We start from the raw sequence: 23,923 nt of genomic DNA, 5'->3' as shown, positions 1-23,923 counted from the left end.
GTTCCAGGTGCTACACCACCACTATCAGTACAAAGTGCTACCGTTTGGCCTCGCTTCCTCCCCCAGAGTCTTCACCAAGTGCCTTATAGTGGTGGCGGCCTTCCTCAGGTCTCACAACCTCCAGGTGTTCCCCTACTTGGACGATTGGTTGGTGAAAGCACCTTCATCTCAACTCGTGCTACAAGCTACTCATCACACCATCTCTCTCCTCCACCTCCTGGGGTTCGAGATCAACTACCCCAAGTCGCATCTGCTTCCCACCCAGCGACTTCAATTCATTGGAGCAGTTCTGGACACCACGCTGATGAGGGCCTTTCTCCCCTCCGATCGCCAGCGGACCCTGCTCCATCTCTGCCGTCAGGTACTCATGCATCCCTCCATTCCTGCTCGACAGATGATGGTCCTCCTGGGTCACATGGCCTCGACGGTGCATGTCCTTCCTCTGGCACGTCTCCACCTTCGCACGCCTCAGTGGACTCTCGCCAACCAATGGTCACAGACTACAGATCTTCTTTCTCATCCCATCTCTGTGACATCATCTCTTCAGCAATCTCTCCAATGGTGGTTGAACTCCTCAAATCTTTCCAGGGGTCTACTTTTTCATCTGCCCCCCCACTCTATGATCATCACCACAGATGCGTCCCCCTACGCGTGGGGAGCTCACCTAGGAGATCTACGCACCCAGGGACTTTGGACCCCACAGGAGCGTCGTCATCACATAAATTTCCTGGAACTCAGAGCCATGTTCTACGCCCTCAAGGCTTTCCAACATCTTCTCTGCCCTCAAGTCCTCCTCCTGTGCACAGACAATCAAGTCGCCATGTACTACATAAACAAGCAAGGCGGCACCGGATCTCGCCCCCTTTGTTTGGAGGCTCTGCGCATCTGGACCTGGGCCACGGACCGCAATCTCTTTCTCAGGGCGGTCTATATCCAGGGCGAACAGAACTCTCTGGCCGACAATCTCAGCCGCATCCTTCAACCTCACGAGTGGACGTTGGACCCTCCGACTCTGCTCTCCGTCTTTGCTCGATGGGGCACTCCGCAGGTGGACCTCTTTGCAGCACCTCACAACCATCAGCTGCCCCAATTCTGTTCCAGACTCTTCTCTCCTCACCGTCTGGCTCCGGATGCATTCCTGCTCGACTGGAGGGATCGGTTCCTGTATGCCTTCCCTCCACTTCCTCTGATGTTGCGGACCTTGTCCAAACTCCGCAAGGACAACGCCACCATGATTCTTATCGCACCTCGGTGGCCTCGCCAACACTGGTTCTCACTCCTGCTCCAACTCAGCTCCAGGGAACCCATTCTCCTTCCTGTGTTTCCTACTCTACTTACGCAGCAACATCAGTCTCTACTGCATCCCAATCTGTCTTCGCTCCACCTGACAGCTTGGTTTCTCTCGGGCTGACCTCTCCAGAGAACCTATCTCAGCCGGTCCGCCTCATCTTGGACGCCTCCAGGAAGCCGGCCACCCTCCAATGTTACCATCAGAAATGGACCAGATTCTCCTCGTGGTGTCTCCGGCATCGTCAGGAACCCACCTCCTTAGCGGTGGAAACTGTATTGGAATATTTGCTCTCGCTGTCCAATGCTGGCCTCAAAACTACCTCCATCAGAGTCCACCTCAGTGCCATCACTGCGTTTCATGAGCCTATTCTCGGAAAACCCCTCACGGCTCATCCTCTGGTTTCCAGATTTATGAGAGGTCTCTTCAATATCAAACCGCCTCTCAAGCCTCCTCCTGTCGTCTGGGACCTCAATGTGGTTCTCTCAGCACTCATGAAACCTCCGTTTGAGCCTCTTGCCACTACTTCGCTCAGGCTTCTTACCTGGAAGGTGCTTTTCCTAATTGCCATCACCTCTGCCAGGAGGGTTAGCGAACTGCATGCACTGGTTGCTGACCCACCATTCACTGTTTTTCACCATGACAAGGTTGTTCTGCGTACCCACCCTAAATTCCTTCCCAAGGTGGTCTCGGCTTTTCACCTCAACCAGTCCATTGTGTTGCCCGTCTTCTTCCCTAAGCCTCACTCGCATCCTGGGGAACAGGCGTTGCACACGCTGGATTGTAAGCGTGCCCTTGCTTACTACCTTGATCGTACCAGAGCTCAACGAACATCCCCTCAGCTATTTTTATCTTTCGATCCCAACCGTTTGGGTCGTCCTGTCTCCAAACGGACACTTTCAAATTGGCTTGCTGCCTGTATTGCATTCTGCTATGCTCGGGCCGGTCTCTCACTGGAAGGAACTGTCACGGCCCACAGAGTCCGAGCTATGGCTGCTTCTGTAGCTTTCCTCCGTTCCACGCCCATCGAGGAAATCTGCAAGGCGGCCACTTGGTCCTCAGTTCACACGTTCACTACTCACTACTGTCTGGATGCGTTCTCCAGACGGGATGGACACTTCGGCCAATCTGTGTTACAAAATTTATTTTCCTAATGGCCAACCATCCCACCTCCCTCTTTGTTAGCTTGGAGGTCACCCATGTGTTAAGAATATGCTGCCTGCTTGTCCTGGGATAAAGCACAGTTACTTACCGTAACAGGTGTTATCCAGGGACAGCAGGCAGATATTCTTACGTCCCACCCACCTCCCCGGGTTGGCTTCTTAGCTGGCTTATCCTAACTGGGGACCACGCACTCCTCCGTCGGGCGGGAAGGCACTCGCGCACGCGCGGTGCGGCCAACTAGAAACTTCTAGTTAAAAAGGTCCGTACCGAGGGCTCCGTCGGTGACGTCACCCATGTGTTAAGAATATCTGCCTGCTGTCCCTGGATAACACCTGTTACGGTAAGTAACTGTGCTTTATAGCCTAAGTGGTTTACATTCAGGTACTTGAGCACTGTCCTGCTGGGCTCACACTCTATCTAATGTACCTGGGGCAGTAGGGGATTAAGTGACTTGTCCAGGTTCACAAGGAGCAGCATGGGATTTGAATCCATGCTCAAGGTATCGAGGCTGTAGCTCAGACCACTGCACCACACACTCACCTATCTTCCATGTGGCTTAAAGTCTAACTCTGGTACCTGAGGCAATGGAGGGTTTTTAAAATAAAGTGACTTGCCCGGGGTCACAAGGAGCAGCACTGGGATTGAACCCACAACCTGTGCCTAACACAGCTTAAAATGGTGTACCGCGAGACACGCTCGGTCATCCTGAGGTCACTGTTCCCTCTAAGCTGAGCGGGAGTCTTTCACCTACAGTCCTGTCTTGGGGAATGCCGTTTCACTATCATATTTTCAGTAGTGAGGAACCCAAGACTCCAGGAAACCTGCCTATTTCTAGTGATTGAAAACACAATATTAAAGCAACCCCCACTGGCAGTTATGCAGTTGGAGGCCTTTTGCCCAGCTTAGAGGCAACAGTGTCTATGGTAACTATTAAATTAATGTGTGTGGTTAACGTATGCTAAAAGTATTTTTGAATTTTTTGGTACGGGGTGTGTTTAGGAGCAGAGAATGAGAATTTCTTTGTTAAATTTGTTTATTTATTCAGTTTTCTATACCATTCTCCCAAGGGAGCTCAGAACGGTTTACATGGATTTATTCAGGTAGTCAAGCATTTTTCTCTGTCTGTCCCGGTGGGCTCACAATCCATCTAACATACCTGGGGCAATGGGGGGACTGGGTGACTTGCACAGGGTCACAGGGAGCAGCGTGGATTTGAACCCACAACCTTAGGGTGCTGAGGCTGTAGTTTTAACCACTGCGCCACACCGGTTAGAGCAGGAATATCACATGAGCCCTTACCACCTGGGAATTTTTAAAAATGGCTGGACGCTAATGACTTAGTTCACCAAATAATGTAGAATTGAAACTTATGAAGTAAGACGAGTGCTGCATTATTTGTTGAACTAAGTTATTAGCTTCACTTGGGGACATCTGCTGATATACAATAGGCTGAATATATGGACGCTAATGACAGCATTAGTGTATGGCCATTAATTCCTCCAGAATATAAAAATTGGTCTTTTTACGGCTGCAGCAAAAATGGCCTTAATGTGGAAGAAAAATCTGTGTAAGAGAGCGCACTAAGGTCACTTTCTGATGGAACTTAGGGCTCCTTTTACGAAGGTGCGCTAGCGGTTTTATCGCACGCACCGGATTAGCGTGTGCTAGCCAAAAATCTACCGCCTGCTCAAAAGGAGGGGGTAGTGGCTAGCGCGCTATTCCACGCGTTAAGCCCCTAGCGCACCTTTGTAAAAGGAGCCCATAGTCAAAGTGCCCCTTACTAAGGAACACATATAGCTACATAGGCTGAGTCTTCTAAAGAGGAATTATTGGATGAAGTTGTGCTGTCCATAGTGCAGCAAATCATTCTTTGTTTCCAGACCTAAAGGAGGGGGGAGGTTGGACTGTGATTCTCTGTTGTGATGGGGGATGGCATTGTGAAGACAGTTTCTACCCTTAAAAAGATACGGACAAAACTGGTTAATCAATCTCTCTTTTTTTGCCAGATGTGTAGTATTTTTTTTGAATTTTTATTTTATTAAAAATTAAATTTTTTCAGAGAATTTGGAAGTTGCTTCGCTGTATTCTGAAAATAGTTGGCTTACAGATGACTAGACTGTAGGGCAGCTGTATAAAGTGACATTGAGACATCCCTTGGGGGTGGGGGCGGCGGATTCAACATAGGGCGTTAAGCGTGTTAGCGCATGCAATTGCATTAGTGCACGCCGATCACTAAGGATGACCATTATATCCCTATGGACATCCTTAGCAGTTAGTGTGCGCTAACGTGATTGTGCTTGCTAACACACTTAATGCCCCAAAGGACAACAAAATTGCCAAGAAATTTGCGGTCACCTATGTGCACTAGGGCCATACACATGGGCAGAGCATGGGCGGGCCATGGACCTGTCCCTCGTATAGGTTCATAATTTATAAAATACTATGAAGTATGGGCATCACTTGGCACATCTAGCACACCAACTTATGCCTGCTACTGACAAGGGCTAAGAGGGTGCACTTACACATTGACATGCTAATGCCGACTTCACACTTGTATTCTGTCTTAGAATCTTGGTGCCAAACTGCACTTATAGAATTCGCACTAAGCACATGGTATTGTGGTGCCAAGTTGTAGAATTGCCTTGTATGTAGAAGTGAATTTTCATGTAGTGTACAGCCTGGAAATTTGCTGTAGGATGGCAAAATTCACCATTTCAGAAATACACTGCCCCCTCCCTCCCCCCCCCCCCCCCCCCCGAATTCTAAAAGGCATTTTGGAGTATTATTTGTCCATGTTTTTTTGTTTTATTCTGTTTACAACTCGCCTTTCACAAGGCGGCTCACAGAATAAACACGCACAATTAAATATACATAAAATACGTATAGAAAACACAAAAAAATAAGTGACCAGCGCTTACACCATCACAAAAGCCTTAATGCCCCTATTTCAAGTAACATGAATAGGTAACTTTTCAGTAACTTCTTAAAAACATCAAAATTACTCTGCTTTCGAATGTACAGAGATAATCAATTCTATTCCTGGGGGCCCCTGCAAGAAAACATAAGAATAGCCTTACTGGGTCAGACCAATGGTCCGCCATTTTTTTGGTTAGGCGGTATATAAAAAATAAAATTATTATTATTAATAAGCCCAGTAGCCTGTTCTCACGGTGGCCAATCCAGGTCACTAGTACCTGGCCAAAACCCAGAGTAGCAACATTCCATATAGAATCTCAAAGAATAGCAAGATTCCAGAATACCAGAGAGTAACATGATTCTAGAATCCCAAAGAGTAGCAACATTCCATGCTACCGATCCAGGGCAAGCAGTGGCTTCCCCCATGTCTTTTTCAATAACAGACTATGGACTTTTCCTCCAGGAACTTGTCCAAACCTTTCTTAAAACCAGCTACGCTATCCGCTCTTACCACATCCTCTGGCAACATGTTCCAGAGTTTAACTATTCTCTGAGTGAAAAAAAATTTCCTCCAATTTGTTTTAAAAGTATTTCCCTGTAACTTCATTGAGTGTCCCCTAGTCTTTGTAATTTTTGATGGAGTGAAAAATCGATCCACTTGTACCCGTTCTACTCCACTCAGGATTTTGTAGATTTCAGTCATATCTCCCCTCAGCCGTCTCTTTTCCAAGCTGAAGAGCCTTAACTGTTTTAGTTTTTCCTCATATGAGAGGAGTTCCATCCCCTTTACCATCTTGGTCTCTCTTCTTTGAACCTTTCTAGCGCCACTATATCTTTCTTGAGATAAGGAGACCAGAATTGAACGCAATACTCCAGATGAGGTCGCACCATGGAGCGATACAGGTGCATTATAACATTCTTAGTCTTGTTAACCATCCCTTTTTAAATAATTCCTAGCATCCTATTTGCTTTTTTGGCCACCGCCACACATTAGGTGGAAGATTTCATCGTATTGTCTACGATGACACCCAGATCCTTTTCTTGGGCGCTAATCCCCAAGGTGGACCCTAGCATCCGGTAACTGTTATTCAGCCATTTGGACGCTCAATCTTCCAATTTCCTAAGGTCCGCCTGCAGTTTTTTGCAATCCGCATGCATTTTAACAACTTAGTGTCATCTGCAAATTTAATCACTTCACTCGTCGTTCCAATTTCCAGATCATTTATAAATAAGTTAAATAGCATCGGTCCCAGCACAAACCCCTGCGGCACTCCACTGTTTACTCTCCTCCATTGAGAAAAATGACCATTTAACCCTACCCTCTGTTTTCTATCCGATAACCAATTCCTAATCCACAAACAAGTCACCATGATGGACAGAGCGCAACTTGGGTAATGGGACATAAGCCTGACTAATACACATCAGACTTGAAGGAGCCAAACCATGCATACACAAATAAACCATCACAAGAAGTCTAAAGTATATACGGTCTTCCAACTTCAGCCAGTATAATTTTATGTAATATTCTGTTACATGCTCAGTCCTTTCCAAACGAAAAAGAGTCCTTACTACTGAATTTTGAGCAACCTGTAGTGCACTCAAGAAAGTTAGTGGTAGGCCTGAGAGAATGAGATTACAATAATCCAGTGAGATGTTAAGGAGCTGATTTGTTAAATATGTCCTATCATGCTGCTGGAACATCCTCGGCCAAGCTGTGAAAGAATCATCAGACACTGGTACTATTTACTCGTATATCTTTTTTGGTTTTAGAGCACTGTTAGGTCAGTAGATCTTCATGAAAACTCTGCCATATTAGTTGTCTTTGCGTATTTGTCATTGCTTTTCTTATAGAGGAACTAGCTGATGACCCGGCGTTGCACGGGTATTTAATTATAGCAATAACACAGTAAATGGATTCAAATAAAGATACTTTATAGTGGTGAATGAAATTATATTTTTACAGCTTTATAAAAAGTACAATAATCAAATTATAATGTGAAATATTTGACAAAATGAATACAATACAACAAACACAAAACTTGATTATAAACAACATTTTTAGTTTCACCTCCAGGAGCAAGAACATATAAATTCTTGGGTGAAGAGACCCCCAGAACATATCACCCCAGGTAGTGAGGGATCTGCATACCAAGTTTCGATCAAATCGGTCAAGCCGTTTATTATTTACTGTGAGAATGGCAGCTGAGTACATTTTTTCCATTGACATGAATGGGTGAAATCTGATTTTCTGTTTGTAGCTCCACCCACGTGTGCAGGTGGGCTGCGAGACCCCCAGAACATATCACCCCAGGTAGTAAGAGATCTGCATACCAAGTTTCGTTCAAATCGGTCAAGCCGATTTTGAAGCACTGTGAGAATGGCAGCTTTTTACTGTTTTTCCATTGACATGAATGGGTGAAATCTGATGTTCTGTTTGTAGCTCCGCCCACGTGTGCAGGTGGGCCGAGAGACTCCCAAAACATATCACCCCAGGTAGTTGGAATTACTGTGAGAATGGCAGCTTTTTACATTTTTTCCATTGACATGAATGGGTGAAATCTGATTTTATGTTTGTAGCTCCGCCCACGTGTGCAGGTGGGCCGCGAGACCCCCAGAACATATCACCCCAGGTAGTGAGGGATCTGCATACCAAGTTTCGTTCAAATCGGTAAAGCCGTATTTGATTTACTGTGAGAATGGCAGCTGTTTACATTTTTTCCATTGACATGAATGGGTGAAATCTGATTTTATGTTTGTAGCTCCGCCCACGTGTGCATGTGGGCCGCGATACTCCCAGAACATATCATCCCAGGTAGTGAGGGATCTGCATACCAAGTTTCGGTCAAATCGGGCAAGCCGTTTATGCGTTGGCAGCTTTTTACAGTTTTGTCATTGACATGAATGGGTGAAATCTGATTTTCAGTTAGTAGTTCCGCCCCTGTTAATGCCTAACGTCTTTTATATCTTACTAGCTGATGCCCCGGCGTTGCACGGGTATTTAATTATAGCAATAACACTGTAAATGGATTCAAATAAAGATACTTTATAGTGGTGAATGAAATTATTTTTTTACAGCTTAATAAAAAGTACAAAATTCAAATTATAATGTGAAATATTTGACAAAATGAATACAATACAACTAACGCAAAACATGATTATAAACAACATTTTTAGTTTCACCTCCTGGAGCAAGAACATATAAATTCTTGGGTGAACCCAGCCTTGAGCAAGCAACATAGAGTTGTGGGCCGCGAGACCCCCAGAACATATCACCCCAGGTAGTGAGGGATCTGCATACCAAGTTTCGTTCAAATCGGTCAAGCCGTTTTTGAATTACAGTGAGAATGGCAGCTTTTTACATTTTTTCCATTGACATGAATGGGTGAAATCTGATTTTCTGTTTGTAGTTCTGCCCACGTGTGCAGGTGGGCCACGAGACCCCCAGAACATATCACCCCAGGTAGTGAGGGATCTGCATACCAAGTTTCGTTCAAATCGGTCAAGCCGTTTTTGAATTACAGTGAGAATGGCAGCTTTTTACATTTTTTCCATTGACATGAATGGGTGAAATCTGATTTTCTGTTTGTAGCTCCGCCCACGTGTGCAGGTGGGCCGCGAGACCCCCAGAACATATCACCCCAGGTAGTAAGAGATCTGCATACCAAGTTTCGTTCAAATCGGTCAAGCCGTTTTTGAAGCACTGTGAGAATGGCAGCTTTTTACTGTTTTTCCATTGACATGAATGGGTGAAATCTGATGTTCTGTTTGTAGCTCCGCCCTCGTGTGCAGGTGGGCTGCGAGACCCCCAGAACATATCACCCCAGGTAGTGAGGGATCTGCATACCAAGTTTCGGTCAAATCGGGCAAGCCGTTTTTGCGTGATCGCGGCACATACATACATACATACATCCGATTTTATATATATATAGATAGTTACAGATTCTCTAATGTTCTCAATCACTGTTGCGGCTGTTATTGTAATAATTTTAAAAAAAAAAAAAAAAAAAAAGAAGTCATTCTTAAAAAAAACGTACATGAAAATGAGGTTCGCAGAGTTTCGAGAATGGTCACTAAATTTATATGTGATGAGTCGCTGGTGATAGCGATTGACACATACGCAGAATATACCATGAAAAGAGGCTTAAATGTGCGCATGTACCGAGAAAAGCAACGCTGCCATCGTCATCTTCGGGCCTCACCGCATATCTTCTCATCAGCACATACGAACATAAGAATTGCCGCTGCTGGGTCAGACCAGTGGGCCATCGTGACCAGCAATCCGATCATGCAGCGGCCCCCAGGTCAAGGACCAGTGCTCTAAATGAGTCCAGCCTCACCTGCGTACGTTCCAGTTTAGCAGGAACTTGTCCAACTTTGTCTTGAATCCCTGAAGGGTGTTTTCCCCTATAACAGACTCCGGAAGAGCGTTCCAGTTTTCTGCCACTCTCTGGGTGAAGAACTTCCTTACGTTTGTACGGAATCTATCCCCTTTTAACTTTAGAGAGTGCCCTCTCGTTCTCTCTACCTTGGAGAGGGTGAACAATCTGTTTTTATCTGCTAAGTCTATTCCCTTCAGTATTTTGAATGTTTTGATCATGTCCCCTCTCAGTCTCCTCTTTTCAAGGGAGAAGAGGCCCAGTTTCTCTAATCGCTCACTGTATGGCAACTCCTCCAGCCCCTTAACCATTTTAGTCGCTCTTCTCTGGACCCTTCGTCATGTATGGCTACCAGTGTTGGACGTAGTACTCAAGGTGAGGGCGCACCATGGCCCGGTACAGCGGCATGATAACCTTCTCTGATCTGATCCCCTTCTTTAGAATGAGTGCCTATTTACTAGAAAAAAGATTAGCAAGGTAAGTACCTAATCTTCCATTGTAAAATTGGGATTTGGATGTCCATGCAATATGGACATCTAAATAACAGTTTTTGTACATCCAAAAGAAGACACGAGCTTCTAAAATAACCATAGCATAATTGGAACAGATTCAAAGAAGACTACCAAAATGATTAAATGAATGAAGCTCCTTTCATAATGAGAAAAGGCTTAAAAGGCTTCAGCTTGGAGAAGAGATTTCTGGGGGAGGGGAATGATCAGTGTCTAAAAATTACTGAGTGGAGTAGAATGGGTAAATCTAAATCAATTGTTTGCTCTTTCAAAAAGTACAAAGACTAGGGGGGCAAATGGAAGAAAATATTTTTTTCACTCATTGGATAGTTAAGCTCTGGAAATCATTGCCAGAGAATGTGGTAACAGCCAGCAGTTTGTATATCTGGGTTTCAAACAGGTTTGGACAAATTCCTGGAGAAAAAGTCCATAACCTGCTATTAAGATAGATTTAATTTAATTTAATTAATTTAGGTGTTTATATGTCACCTATTAGGTTATCTAAGCAGTTTACAATCATTTTTCCTATCTGTCCCGGTGGGCTCACAATTTATCTAATGTACCTGGGTCAATGGAGGATTGAGTGACTTGCCCAGGGTCACAATGAGCAGTGTGGAATATGGGAAAGCCACTGAGATTGGTGGCACGAAATCCTGTTTGGGATTCTGCCAGGTGCTTGTGATCTGCATTGGCCATTGTTGGAAGCAGGATACTGGGCTAGATAGGCCATCAGTCGGACCCAGTATGGCTAGTCTTATGGTCTTATATATAAAGACTGTGGATTGATTTAGCTATCCTGTCTTTGCTCTCTCTCGTGTACCGCTGCTGTCAATTAACAAAACAATGAGACAAATGGAAGGGAGGTATGATGGGGGATTGGATAAGGGAGGGATGGGTGGATAAGATATTGATGTGTTAGCGTTAAGAATTTCTTATTGTAAGTATACATACGATTATGTTTATTTGTTTATTCTGTAAGATGTTAAAACTTAATAAAGATTGAACTAAAAACCAAACAAATAAAAACCAATGCAGTCATTTTCTCTTCTTTTCCGCACTCTACCCTGCATTTTCCAATAATCTTTCTCTGCTGGTGCATCTTCCTTACACGTACCCTTATCCTGAATGCCACTTCATGCATTTGATGCCATGAACTCTGGCTATCGAAAGCTCATGCCTCGATTAATTCTTTTAGTCTATAAGGTACCGTTTGTCTCAAACATGTGGCTCTTATTGCTTGGGACCATGTGCTAGAAAATGACTTTTCTTTTTCTCTCTTTTTATATGATTATAGGATTTGAAACAGCAAGGTCTTTGGCGTTGCATGGTGCACATGTTGTTCTGGCCTGCAGGAATATTGCACGAGCTAATGAAGCCACAGGAAAAATTTTGGAAGAGTGGGTAAGGGAACTTAAAAATATTACAGTTCAACTCGTACTTTTCTTGTTGCTATTTGGAAAGTAATGAGGGCATGCAGAGGTATGTTTTATAATGGTGTAGATCAACCATTACAGCATAGACAGTATGTGGGAAATTATGTTAAAACAGAAAATGCTTGTATGCTCTTATTAAATTTATGTTGCTGAAAATTATTTTTCAAATAGAATGAAAGGACATAGTGAAATGATTCTGTATGACTATGATGAGAGCTTAGTTTTTTAAAAATTTAGTGGTCTAATATTTCCTTTTGAACTTATATAAAGTATGGAGGCAATTAAATAACAGGACACCTTCAAAAATGACATAAAAGAATCTGTTTTATACCATTTTACTAAAGCTAATCTTCAACAAAAACATTTCAGATGATTAGAATGTTATTGAGTTCATCTCAAAACATGGATGTACCCAGAGGTATTCAAATGGACCATTGGTTGCAGATCAATAAGTTATCATTTTAACTCAATTCAAGTAATCATTGGTCCAATATTGTAATTTTAAATAGACCAGTTAGCCATAAAACCTAAATAAGAACATAAGATTTGCCGCTGCTGGGTCAGACCAGTGGTCCATCATGCCCAGCAGTCCGCACACTTGACGGCTCTTAGGTCAAAGACCAGTGCCCTATTTGAGTTTAGCTTGACTTGCGTATGTTCTGTTCCAGTAAGAACTTATCCATCCAATTGTCTTGAATCCCTGAAGGGTACTTTTCCCTATAACAGCCTCCGGAAGTGGGTGAAGAAGAACTTCCTTACATTTGTACAGAATCTTTGCCCTTCTAATTTTAGCGAGTGCCCTCTTGTTCTCTTCACCTTGGAAAGGGTGAACAATCTCTCTTTCTCTACTAAGTCAATTCCCTTCAATATCTTGATTGTTTCGATCATGTCCCCTATCAGTCTTCTCTTTTCAAGGGAGGAGAGGCCCAGTTTCTCTAGCCCAGACATGGGCAACTCCGGTCCTCGAGGGCCGGAATCCAATCAGGTTTTCAGGATTTCCACAATGAATATGCATGAGATCTATTTGCATGTACTGTTTTCAATGCATTTTCATTGGGAAAATCCTGAAAACCTGATTGGATTCCGGCCCTTGAGGACTGGAGTTGCCCACCCCTGCTCTAGCCTCTCGTTGTACGGCAACTCCCCCAGTCCCTTAACCATTTTTGTCGCTCTTTTCTGGACCCTTTTGAGTAGTACTATGTCCTTTTTCATGTACGGCGACCAGTGTTGGATGCAGTATTCCAGGTGGGGGTGTACCATGGCCTGGTATAACGGCATGATAATCTTTTAAGATCTGTTTGTGATCCCCTTCTTAATCATTCCTAGCATTCTGTTTGCCCAAAAACAGAGACTGTTGCATTTACTTCTCTATGTTAATAACTTCTACGCCAACACAATCACATTTCAAGCTCTGCTCAGCTTCAGGGTGATGGTACTCTGTAAATATGTGACAAATTCCAATTTATGCACATCAAACTTTCAAAATAAATCAATATCCAAAACTTAATTTAGAAGAACCTTTGATATTAAATCTTCACATTTTTCATATAACCTGATTAATCCACAGCATATAACAACCAAAATGGCTCCTGAACTTAAATATAGACTTTCATTAAGTGAGCCAGTCAGATCACCACAGTAGCAAGCCATCTTCCAATCAAGTTCATTCATCAGTTGTAATAGCCACAAGTGATCTCACATATATCCAATCAAATCAAAGATTTCCATGTAACCACCTCATTAAAACCCCCATTGTTTTGAATTCATGTAGCTAGTATTAGAGAATGACACGGGGAAAATATTTGTCTCCGCCTCTACTACGTCCCCGCAAGCTTGGTCCCTGCCCCGTCCACGTGAGCTTGGTCCCCATTTCCGCAAGCTCGGTCCCCGCCTCATCCCCGCAAACCGTTTGATCCCATCTGCACAAGCCTCGAATAATTATGATTTTATATTGAACTTATTTTATTAAAGTATAAAAAGAAACTATATTCTGCACAATTGTCATTTTATAAACACAAATACTACAGAGCAAGGATCAACAAAACCTCTGTCTCCCCTCTTCTTCACAAATTTCCCTCCACTATCGAGAAAATTGAATAAGCCAAATTATTACAGAATGCTACACAGAAAAGTCATGCTAACAGATTACAGCTGACACATATGACAGGCATAGTATTAAGGGAGTGCAACTAGTGCAATTGCCCCCTGGTCAGAGAGAGCCCTAAGCCAGCTGGAAGCTAAAGAAGCATGGCCTTGCTCCCGATCGCAGCTACCGGCAAAAAACACAAAACAAACCTGCGACTCCCCCATCATCCCCCAACTGGGGCAGGCCTACCAGCCTCTTAGAAGTGTTCTTAGGATGAAAAGACAACGTCATCGCACGCAGGCTGTTTTGGAACCTTCTTCCAGCCAAGACCCGGTGGGGAAGGCCGCGAAGTAGCCTCTTCAGTGCCGCTGCCGCTGCTGTTTGGAACAGAGGTATGTCAGCCTCGCAATAGGAGGCTCAGCAGAGTTCTGCTGCCCTGGGGGGGGGGGGGAAGGGGATGGGAGGGAGAGATGGAAAAATGCTGCGCAGGGGGATAGGTCGGCGGGGTTCTGCTGCATGGGGAAATGGCTTCATATTATCTGTTCCACAAAGATCTCAAGACTTTTTATATCTGAAATGTTATGACCTCTGAAATTCAGTTTGTTTAAGGATGATCTGTGATTTGTAAAGGTGTATAAAAAAGGGGGTGTTTCTTATACACTGCTGCATCCTATACACCGGCAAATATGGTATTAAAAAAATATATATATATATATAAAAATCACATAAACCCCAAATTTCTCCCTCACTGATAAATAATTAGATGAAATTCTATAAGAAACTATTGGCTAGATAGCAGAGGCCAAAAATTCTTCAAAATGGAAACAACTTTTGAGGCTTCCACCATATATGAAAGAACACATGCAATCTAGAAATTCCCAAGTTCGTTTTTTTAATCTGATTTGTGTTGTGCTCCCACCTGATCTGGATCTGGGTTCAAGATGGCTGTTGCTGATCCCTAGTGGTAGTCTTGTGGTAGTATCTCTAGAAACCCCTAGCTTACTAGCCCAAAATGATAGTCCCTGGATCACAGGGTTCTCATGGGGGGGGGCAAGGGGTCAGAGGAGTTGGAAGGGATTGGAGGGTGGGTCTTGATTTGGGAGTGGGGTGATAGGGAGGGAAATAATTCAGTTCTGAAGGGGATTGGGGTGGGTCTTGATTAGGGAGGTGATAGGGAGATAAGCTCAGTTCTAAAAGAGATCATATGGAGGACTTGATCGTCTAGGGAAGCGGCTCAGCTATCTGCACCTCCACTTTAGAGAGTTTCTAGTTGCATATAACAGTGCCAGCAGTGCCTGACAGCATTGGTTCTCCTGCACTATCTGGCGCTGTATGTAACATATTGCCTGTGCGATAAGCGACTGCCCTTTTTGGTAAAGCAGCACAATTTAGGGCACACCACCTGCATTTACTGCTTAGATTTTTCATTTGCCACACCTTAACTTTTGCAAAAATGTAATGCATGTACATTTAGGAGGCTTTTGTTGTGCGCACTTAATTGTAGGTGACTTTTCAGCTGAAAGGTTAGGAACCTAAGTTTAACTGGAATTTTGCCTAAATTTAAGTACCAAAGTAGGCATGGAGCAGTATCTAGGTGATTTATGGCATCCTATTGTTTCTTAGGGTTTTTTTGACATTCTATACTTAGGTCATAGCATTTTAACCAATCAGTGGCCTTTGTGCATTTTAACCAATCAGAGACCTGGAAATTCATGGAGATTTTGCACCGAGGAGAATATATCCACTGATTATTGGAAGTACTGAGAGCAGTGTGTCTTAACCTAGTCCACGGGGCATCAACATTCCAGAGCTGAGATAGTGATGTCATAATGCCCCATTCCACCAATGCCTAAGAGCCAACCTCATCAGTGATTGGAACTTGAATTTCTTTAGTAAACCGCATAGAACTTTATGTTGTTGCGGTATAGGCATAAGCTTTTATGTTATGTTATATCTAGCCAGTCGGACTGTCAGAATATCTACAATGAATATGCATAAGATAGATTTGCGTGCACTGCCTATTTGGTATGCAAATCTCTCTCATACATATTCATTACAGATATCCAGAAAAACCAGCGTATATCCTGAGGGACTGGGTTAAAAGCCACTGGTCTAGAGATTATACATCCAGAGAGCTCATAGAGATTAGAAATACTGTGCCCGAGTTACTCTTGCTGTGAGCTCAAATTAAGTGACTTATTGAGATTATACAGACCCATTGATGCATGAGAAAAGCAACATGGACTTTTCAACTGCACTTGGGCCTTACATTATGTCAGCTGTGTAAACTTCTCTGCAGTACATAATTACATGGCACAGTTAATGCTGTGCAGTCATGCACTTTAAACTATAAATCAACTGCTGGATTTTTGCTCAGATGAGTTGCCATAATATTTGCAGTGGGTAATGAAGAATTTCCAGACTAGTATTTTAAATCTGATTTGAACATAGTACATTCACCTCTCCCTCTGGGTTTTTTGATCAGTCTTACCATATGGTGGCAGAAGTGTCAGAGCTGATTGTTCTAAGGGGGACATTTTGTAAATGGCGCCTATCTCTTGTCAGTCACACTTAGGCACCCATTACAGAATTGCGTCTAACTTCATTTGAAACCATTTTTATTAAGCGACAGCAGACAAACAACAAATAATACAGAGCATCCACAAAAAAGAAAGAAAACCAAAATAGGGAAGGGGAAAACCTGCATATCCCCATCTCCGGCACCGCATCGCGGCGCCTCCCAATATCATCAATTTAAAGGGAATTCAAAATGGCACTGCAAGTTCGAGGAGATGAGGATCCCAAACAGTAAGAAAATGTCGTTTACGTTTAGCATTAAGACGAGCCTCCCTACGTTCCAATAACATAAGTGCATGTAAGCGGTTCCGCCAAGCCCAATAAGATGGTGGAGCAGGATCAACCCAAGCCGCAAGGATCACTCTCTTTCCCAGGGCCCCAACCTTCTGAATAAACTGATGGTGACCCCATTGTGGAAGCTGAAAGGCTTCATATTATCTAGCAGAAAACCTGTCGCCCACAGCGGCACTGGAAGAGCAAAGAGAGTTTCCACATACAGTAAGAGCCGTCTCCAAAAAGACTTAACTTTAGGACAGCCCCAAAAAGCATGAAAGAAGGAATGTGGCTGTAAAGCACATTTCTGACAAAGGGGGGGGGGGGGGGTGATTCAGCATAACCTGCAAATTAGAGTTGACTGCGCGTAAGATAGTCTCGATGGAGAACCCGAAATTGACATACACGGAGCTCAGTGCTCACAGAGATGCTAGGAATTGTACGACGAATCAGAGCGACGAGATCCAATGAATCCGCAGGGAGGCCCAAATCCCGTAACCAGCGAGCATGTAACGCTTTCCGGTCTGCAAACGTTGCAGATCTTTAATACAATCCTGAAATGGTAAACCCATCAGCCAAGTAAGGCGCGATAAAGCCCCCGATCCTAGCATTGATGTCAGAAGCAAGACCCGCAGCATCTAGGGTGCATATGTAATGCTGCAATTGGTAAAATGCCAGAAAATCACCTGTACCCAGCTGGAGATCCACCCACGACCTCATGGAGCCATCCTCACGCGAGACATGTGTAAGCAAAGTCAGCCCCCTTCAGTGCATATTCCGAAAACTAGCACTATCAGACCCTGGCGGAAAGTGCAAATTACCAGAAAGAGGCAGAAATCTAGTAACCCTAGGGTTCCGAATCACGTCTAACTTAAAAAGTAAGAGCCTGTAATGTAGACCAGGGTTTTAAAGGCCTACATTAGAGCACCTAAGTCCTTTAGAGCAGTGTCCCGCAAACTTTTTGGCACTGGAGCACACTAAACCCAGTGTCATGGCCGGAAGGCACCTGGAAATGCGCAGACGTTTCATCACGTCGACGTTCGTGCATGCGCGGAGGCCCTCTGGCCGGACCCTGAACCTGTCTCTTTGCCGGTGGGGGAGAGAAGGAGAGGCACCGGCGAGGAGGAGAGTCGTCGGTGCCGGCTGACAGCCTGTAGGACATGCTTCTTGCTGTGAGAGATATTGTAAGCAGTCAGCCAGCGCCTCTTCTCCTTGCCGGCGTCTCACGGCACATACACTGCTTTAGAGAATCGTACCTTGCAGTACCTAAATCCTTCTCCACCATTAACTTCATATACTTTGGAGTTAAGCGCTACTAGGCCTCAAATGTCACCTATTTAAGGATCTTTTGGATGCCGGCAGCATAGTAGACTGTGATGTAGTCTTATTAAGTATCCCCAGCCTTGACAAAGAGTTACGAAACGCGTTGGCACAGGGGAGCATTTTTGCAAAGCTGGAGAAACACATGGGAACTATGCAGTAGTATTACTTTAAAAAAGCTAAGTTATTTAAATTATTTAAATTATTTATTATCTACTATGTAAGGAAACAGAAGATTAAGTATAAATCGAGCAGGGATGAATGAAGAAGTGACAGACCCGATGAGTTAGTTTAACTCTTAAGGTCCATCTGATATCCCGCATATGTTATATCAAGAATATTTTCTTTTTGCCACACTACTGGGATAGTATTTTGACTTTTCTACCTATTTAAGGAAGCATTCAAGCCTTAAGCTTAGTTTTTTCTATCAAGCTTTTAGAATTCTCCTCTTTTTTTCTCTTATTATTGATCTTTTGCAACCCAACCCCTTTTGTTTTTCCCTTAATTGTTCCTCTTTCCTATCTTAAATTGTATTTGTACCCAAATACCTTTCGTTTTTCATGTTTGTCCATTTGTTTATAGTATTGTCTACATTTTTCAAAATTTTTTTTTTTGTATGTTTGTCCTCTCCCCTATTTTATTTTGCCAAATTTGCATCTGATGAAGTTGCCTTTGAGCCTCAAACTCAATCCTCGGTTAATTGGTTAGTCTAAAAGTGCCACATGCTACTGCAATTTTCATACACCATACTAACTTGGCTATTTCTGTAAATAAGTACATAGGATGTGCCATATTGGGTTAGAGTAAAGATTCACCAAACACAGCACCCTCTCTGACAGAGGCCAATCCAGTTCACAAGTACTTGGCAGGATTCCAGAGAGAAGTTGCATTATTGCCACGTTGAGGCATTACAAGGGCCATGTTCTTCATTTGTTCCAATTAGAAGCTTCTTCATTCAAAAATCGCCCAACACTTTGTACTGAAGAGTTACTGTACAACTTGTTGGCTTTCATGGTTGTTGGGAAGGAAGGGGAAATGGTTAAATCACTATGTTGTTCTGTATTGCTTCTTCTAATGTTTTTGAGAAAATTCTGAATAAATTAAAAAAAAAAAAAAAAATCTCCAACACAATATCAGAATTTTCAAACACAGAGCTCAGCGGTGACACCCAGGATTACCAAAGTTAACCACCCCCTTGGGATTTATACTCCCCACTCTTTATTGGTCTCAGAATGCTATCAAGACTTGGGGCTCCTTTTACTAAGGTGTGCTATGCTTTTTAGAGCACGCTAACTATGCGCTAAACGTTAACGTGTGCATGTTAGTCTATGGACGTGTTAGCGGTTAGCGTGTGCGTAGATTTAGCGTGCGCTAAACACGCACTAAAACGCTTAGCGCAACTTAGTAAAACAGGGGGTTGATTTTAGATCTTACTTCAAAACTATTAAGCAATATATTAGTTGAAAGAACGATGTATAAGATTAAGGGGGCAATTTCCTTGAGAAAGCCTGATGGCGAAACATGTTTATTTAGTTTTAGTATTTATATACCACATACATCACTTTGCTGCATTAGTGCAGGCTATAATATTGGCACATAAGAACATAAGAATTGCTGCTGCTGGTCATCGTGCCCAGCAGTCCGCTCACACGGCAGCCCTCTGGTCAAAGACCAGCACCCTAACCGAGACCAGCCCTACCTGCGTTCGTTCTGGTTCAGCAGGAATATGTCAACCTTGTCTCCAATCCCTGGAGGGTGTTTTCCCCTATAACAAATTCCGGAAGAGCGTTCCAGTTTTCTACCACTCTCTGGGTGAAGAAAAACTTCCTTACGTTTGTACGGAATCTATCCCCTTTCAACTTTAGAGAGTGCCCTCTCGTTCTCTCTACCTTGGAGAGGGTGAACCACTTGTCTTTATCAACTAAGTCTATTCCCTTCATAATCTTGAATGTTTCGATCATGTCCCCTCTCAATCTCCTCTTTTCTGTTGGACTACTGTCACTTTTTGTACACTGGTTTGAGTAAAGGGAGTTTAAAAAGATTGCAAATGGTCCAAAATATGGCGTCCAAACTGATTTTTGAAAAAGAAAGTTTGAACACGTCTCGCTTTTGTTGAGAGCACTTCACTGGTTGCCAGTTCATTTTAGAATTTGATTCAAATGCGCTAGTATAATTTTTTTTTTGTATTTAAATTTTTATTGAAATTTTCAGGGAATACACAATCACACACCCACTGCAACAGCAATACAAAATAAAACAGTTGATAACTCAAGGACATCCGTGTTAATCCTTCACAGAGACCTAAAACACCCTAACCCCCCTCCCCTTTAAAATTTTACATGATATTTTTACACCGTTGGATGGTGTTTCATTTAATTCTCTACGACCTACAGGATCAAGATGATCTCAAACACTGAAACTCTCATTTCCTTCTGTCAGAGGTGTTGAGGCCATGGGATATATTTCTCGTTCTTTTTGCGTCTATTTGGAATACACTTTCTTATGAAATCAGATCTGTTACCTCTCCATCTTTTTAGGAAATCCCTGAAAACTCTTCTCTTTCATCAGGCCTTAGATGAGCATATAATTACACTAAATTAGTATTATGAGTGCCAATAAACTTGGACTCCTTTTCTGTCCTGTTGTTCCTTGCTTTATAACAATAATGTAAACCGAGTTGAGGCCCAGCATCTGGGGATGATTCGGTATATAAATGTAAGGACTGGATTGGACTTACAGCCTAAGTGGTTCACATTCAAGTGCTCAAGCATTTCTCACTGCCTGTCCTGGTGGGCTCACACTCTAATGTACCTGGGGCATTGGGGGGAGGGGATTAAGTGATTTGCCCAGGGTCACAAAGAGAAGTGTGGGATTTGAACCCACAACCTCAAGGTGCTGAGATTTTGGCTCTAACCACTGCACCACACACTCCCCATGTTTGGGGCAATGGGGGGAGGGGATTAAGTGACTTGCCCAGGGTCACAAGGAGAAGTGTGGGATTTGAACCCACAACCTCAAGGTGCTGAGGCTGTGGCTCTAACCACTGCACCACACACTCCCCATGTTGGAAGAAGTCCCCCCAAGCGACATGTATTAATTAAAAGATAAGTTGGAACTAATATATTGCTTAAATATTTTTGAAGTAAGATCTAAAAGCAACTCTTGATAACATTTTGAGACCGATGAAGAGTGAGGAGTATAAATCCCGAAGGGTTACTTAAACTTTGGCAATCCTGGGTATCACCGCTGAGGTCTGTGTTTGAAAATTCTGATACTGTGTTGGAGATTTTTGAATGAATGAGTATTGCATTGGATCCAACCTTTAAAAAAAAACTTTATATCTTTATTCTTTGCCAGCGCTTGGATAACCAATTGGAAACGTTGCAAATGCTCAGAGCAACGAGTTGAATTAGTTGGACTATATTAATGTGAAAAGATATCACATCACTTGAAATTGTAGTAAAGGCTTGCTTTTCTGTACGTTGTCCGTGATAGAAATCAGTTGTGAATAGGGTTCTCGGCCAGACATAAGGTATCTTTAGTGGCTGAAATTACTTTGAAATGCGGTATCTGTTTCAGCTCTTAGCCGTCATTCACACTAATTGTTCAGAATGCAATAGTATCTATTTACTGGGGAGCTTGTACAACCGTCGGTGCACCCTTGTAATGGCTTTGTTGTTGTTTATTGAGAGGGACTAATTAACTTTGATTATTGTGCTAATATTATGGCACTTTGACAGCCCCTCAGATTTATGACTCTCGGAAAATAAACAAATGAAATGCAGGTGCTGGAGCAGAAAGAATAAGTTATTACTGAACTTTAATTACTTGGAATGTGTAGCCAGGAGAGAATTGGTTGATTAATTACAGGATGCTTAAAATTTCCATTAAATTGTAAACCATCTGAAAAAAATTCAAAGCTGCTTTTCTGTTTTTGGGTTTTTAAACAAACTAATTGTTGATTCTATGTTGGCTGCTTGTTAAAAAAAAGTATTGATAGCTATAGATAAATGTTTCATAATCTCATTAGCGTTCCAAATGATCACAATCACTTTGCCTTGCGGCGTTAAGTATGATTGCTCAGTTAATATGTAGATTATTCAACAGTTTCAGATTTAAAAAAAACAACTACTTTGGATTTCTTTTAGACCTTTTTTTCCTGGGTAAAGTGCTCACCTTAAGAGCTTTTATCTGCCAAAATATTTTCAGACCAGTCATCCAAGCAAGTAATGTTTTTGAGAGGTTATTTTTTCTACAATATATTGGGTATTGTTTCAGAAGCTCAGTCATTCAGATGATGCCTGAGGAACTGCTTTTCAAGCATCACTGTGCAAGAACTATGATGGGGTCAGAGCATATTATAAGGAAGGGCCAAAATTTCTCACTGGTGACTCTCGAAATCTATGAGTATTAATCCCTGGGGAAATCCTTGAAGGTGCAAAGAAGCACCAACGTCTTGGTTGCCCGAGGGCCAGCTCTGGCAAACTAAGGGCTCCTTTTACTAAGCTGCGTGAGCGTTTTTAGCGTGTGCTAGATGCTAATGCCACCATTGAGCTGGCGTTAGTTCTTGGCGCATAGCGCGGGGTTAGCACGTGTGGCAATGCAGCACACGCTAAAAACTCTTGGTTGCCCGAGGACCAGCTCTGGCAAACTAAGGGCTCCTTTTACTAAGCTGCGTGAGCGTTTTTAGCGTGCGCTAGATGCTAATGTCACCATTGAGCTGGCGTTAGTTCTTGGCGCGTAGCGCGGGGTTAGCGCGTGCGGCAATGCAGCACATGCTAAAAACGCTAGCGCACCTTAGTAAAAGAGGGCGGTAAATGTACTTGGGATTCAGCCATTCACCCAGACATGGGGAAGATGATGATCCTGAACGAGCAGTTGTCTTCCCATGTACTAATGAACATGGCCATCACAGAGCTATTATGTACTTTACATATTTTGGCGCCAACTGGAAGATGCCAAATTAGAGCAGTTGCACTCTTATTTAGTCTGTGCTACTCAATAAGTTTTGGTTCCAGACTCACTTGGTTGCAATAAAACATCTATGGCTTGATTTCAGTAGTCAATAAGAAGTATTTGACGCCAAAACACAACCCGTATTGGGTTCATTAATAAAGAATGTTGAGCATCCCAATCTTGATGGCCTTGGTACTTTCTCTCCTGTATATATCTTAAAACACAACTTTAGTAGTTGTGTTATGACAGTGGATAAATTAGACAGAGTACAACTAGTATGGTGGGCTAGCTGGGGACATCATGAGTCAGTGCTATAACTGGTACATTTATTACTGTACTGGTGCTAAAATCTCTCATTAAACACTCTCTGTCTTTGGTCACTGCTACCCTTTGCTGCAGTAGCAGCTCCTAACGGGACGGGGTAAAACGCGGACCTCACGGACCTGACGGACCTCGCGGATCTAAACCCGCACGTCCTTAAAAATCTGAGGATCCATCAGCGCTACAATGTCACCGAGGTCTGTCAGAGCCAGAGACTAGTGCTAGTGCTGGAGCGGGCTCTAAAACGAATCCTTTAAACTGGTTTCCTGCAGCCCCAGTAAATCAGCTCTGACAGACCTCGGTGACATTATAGCGCTGACGGATCCTAAATACTTTTCCCTCCCTATGCTGAGACGGATCCGTCAGCGCTAAATTGTCACCGAGGTCTGTCAGAGCCAGAAACTTAACTACAAGCGGCACGGACCTCAGATTTTTAAGGATGTGCGGGTTTAGATCCGCGAGGTCCGTCAGGTCCGTGAGGTCTGCGTTTTACCCCTTCGCGCTCCTAACTTCTTCAGCATCCCTTTCATAAGACAGCTAAATGAAAGTCATGTTACTAATGCGAATGGAAATAAATTGACAAAACCCACAAAGGTAGTCCTGCGGTTCATAACCCAAGTGGTGGTCTCTTGAATTGTTATGGCTGCCCCTAGCTACGATGATTCCTCCGTTAATCCTGAGTTCTGTGGGAGAGGGAACATTTC

General features: G+C 43.3%; 1 protein-coding gene across 5 annotated transcripts in view; it reads left to right on the top strand.

The window, feature by feature from the left end:
* The window catches only part of WWOX (WW domain containing oxidoreductase), a 1,340,377-nt gene that overhangs the window by 67,854 nt on the left and 1,248,600 nt on the right, over positions 1–23,923 (top strand). For all 5 annotated transcript variants that reach the window (XM_033942128.1, XM_033942126.1, XM_033942127.1 and 2 more), the window contains exon 5: positions 11,548–11,654. In XM_033942128.1, the coding sequence (XP_033798019.1) occupies positions 11,548–11,654 (107 nt within the window). The remainder of the gene's footprint in view (positions 1–11,547; positions 11,655–23,923) is intronic.

This window comes from Geotrypetes seraphini, chromosome 4 (genome assembly GCF_902459505.1).
Source record: "Geotrypetes seraphini chromosome 4, aGeoSer1.1, whole genome shotgun sequence".
Lineage (NCBI taxonomy): Eukaryota > Metazoa > Chordata > Amphibia > Gymnophiona > Dermophiidae > Geotrypetes > Geotrypetes seraphini.
Note: the sequence above shows the minus strand (reverse complement) of the source record. Positions and strands in the feature narration are given on the sequence as shown.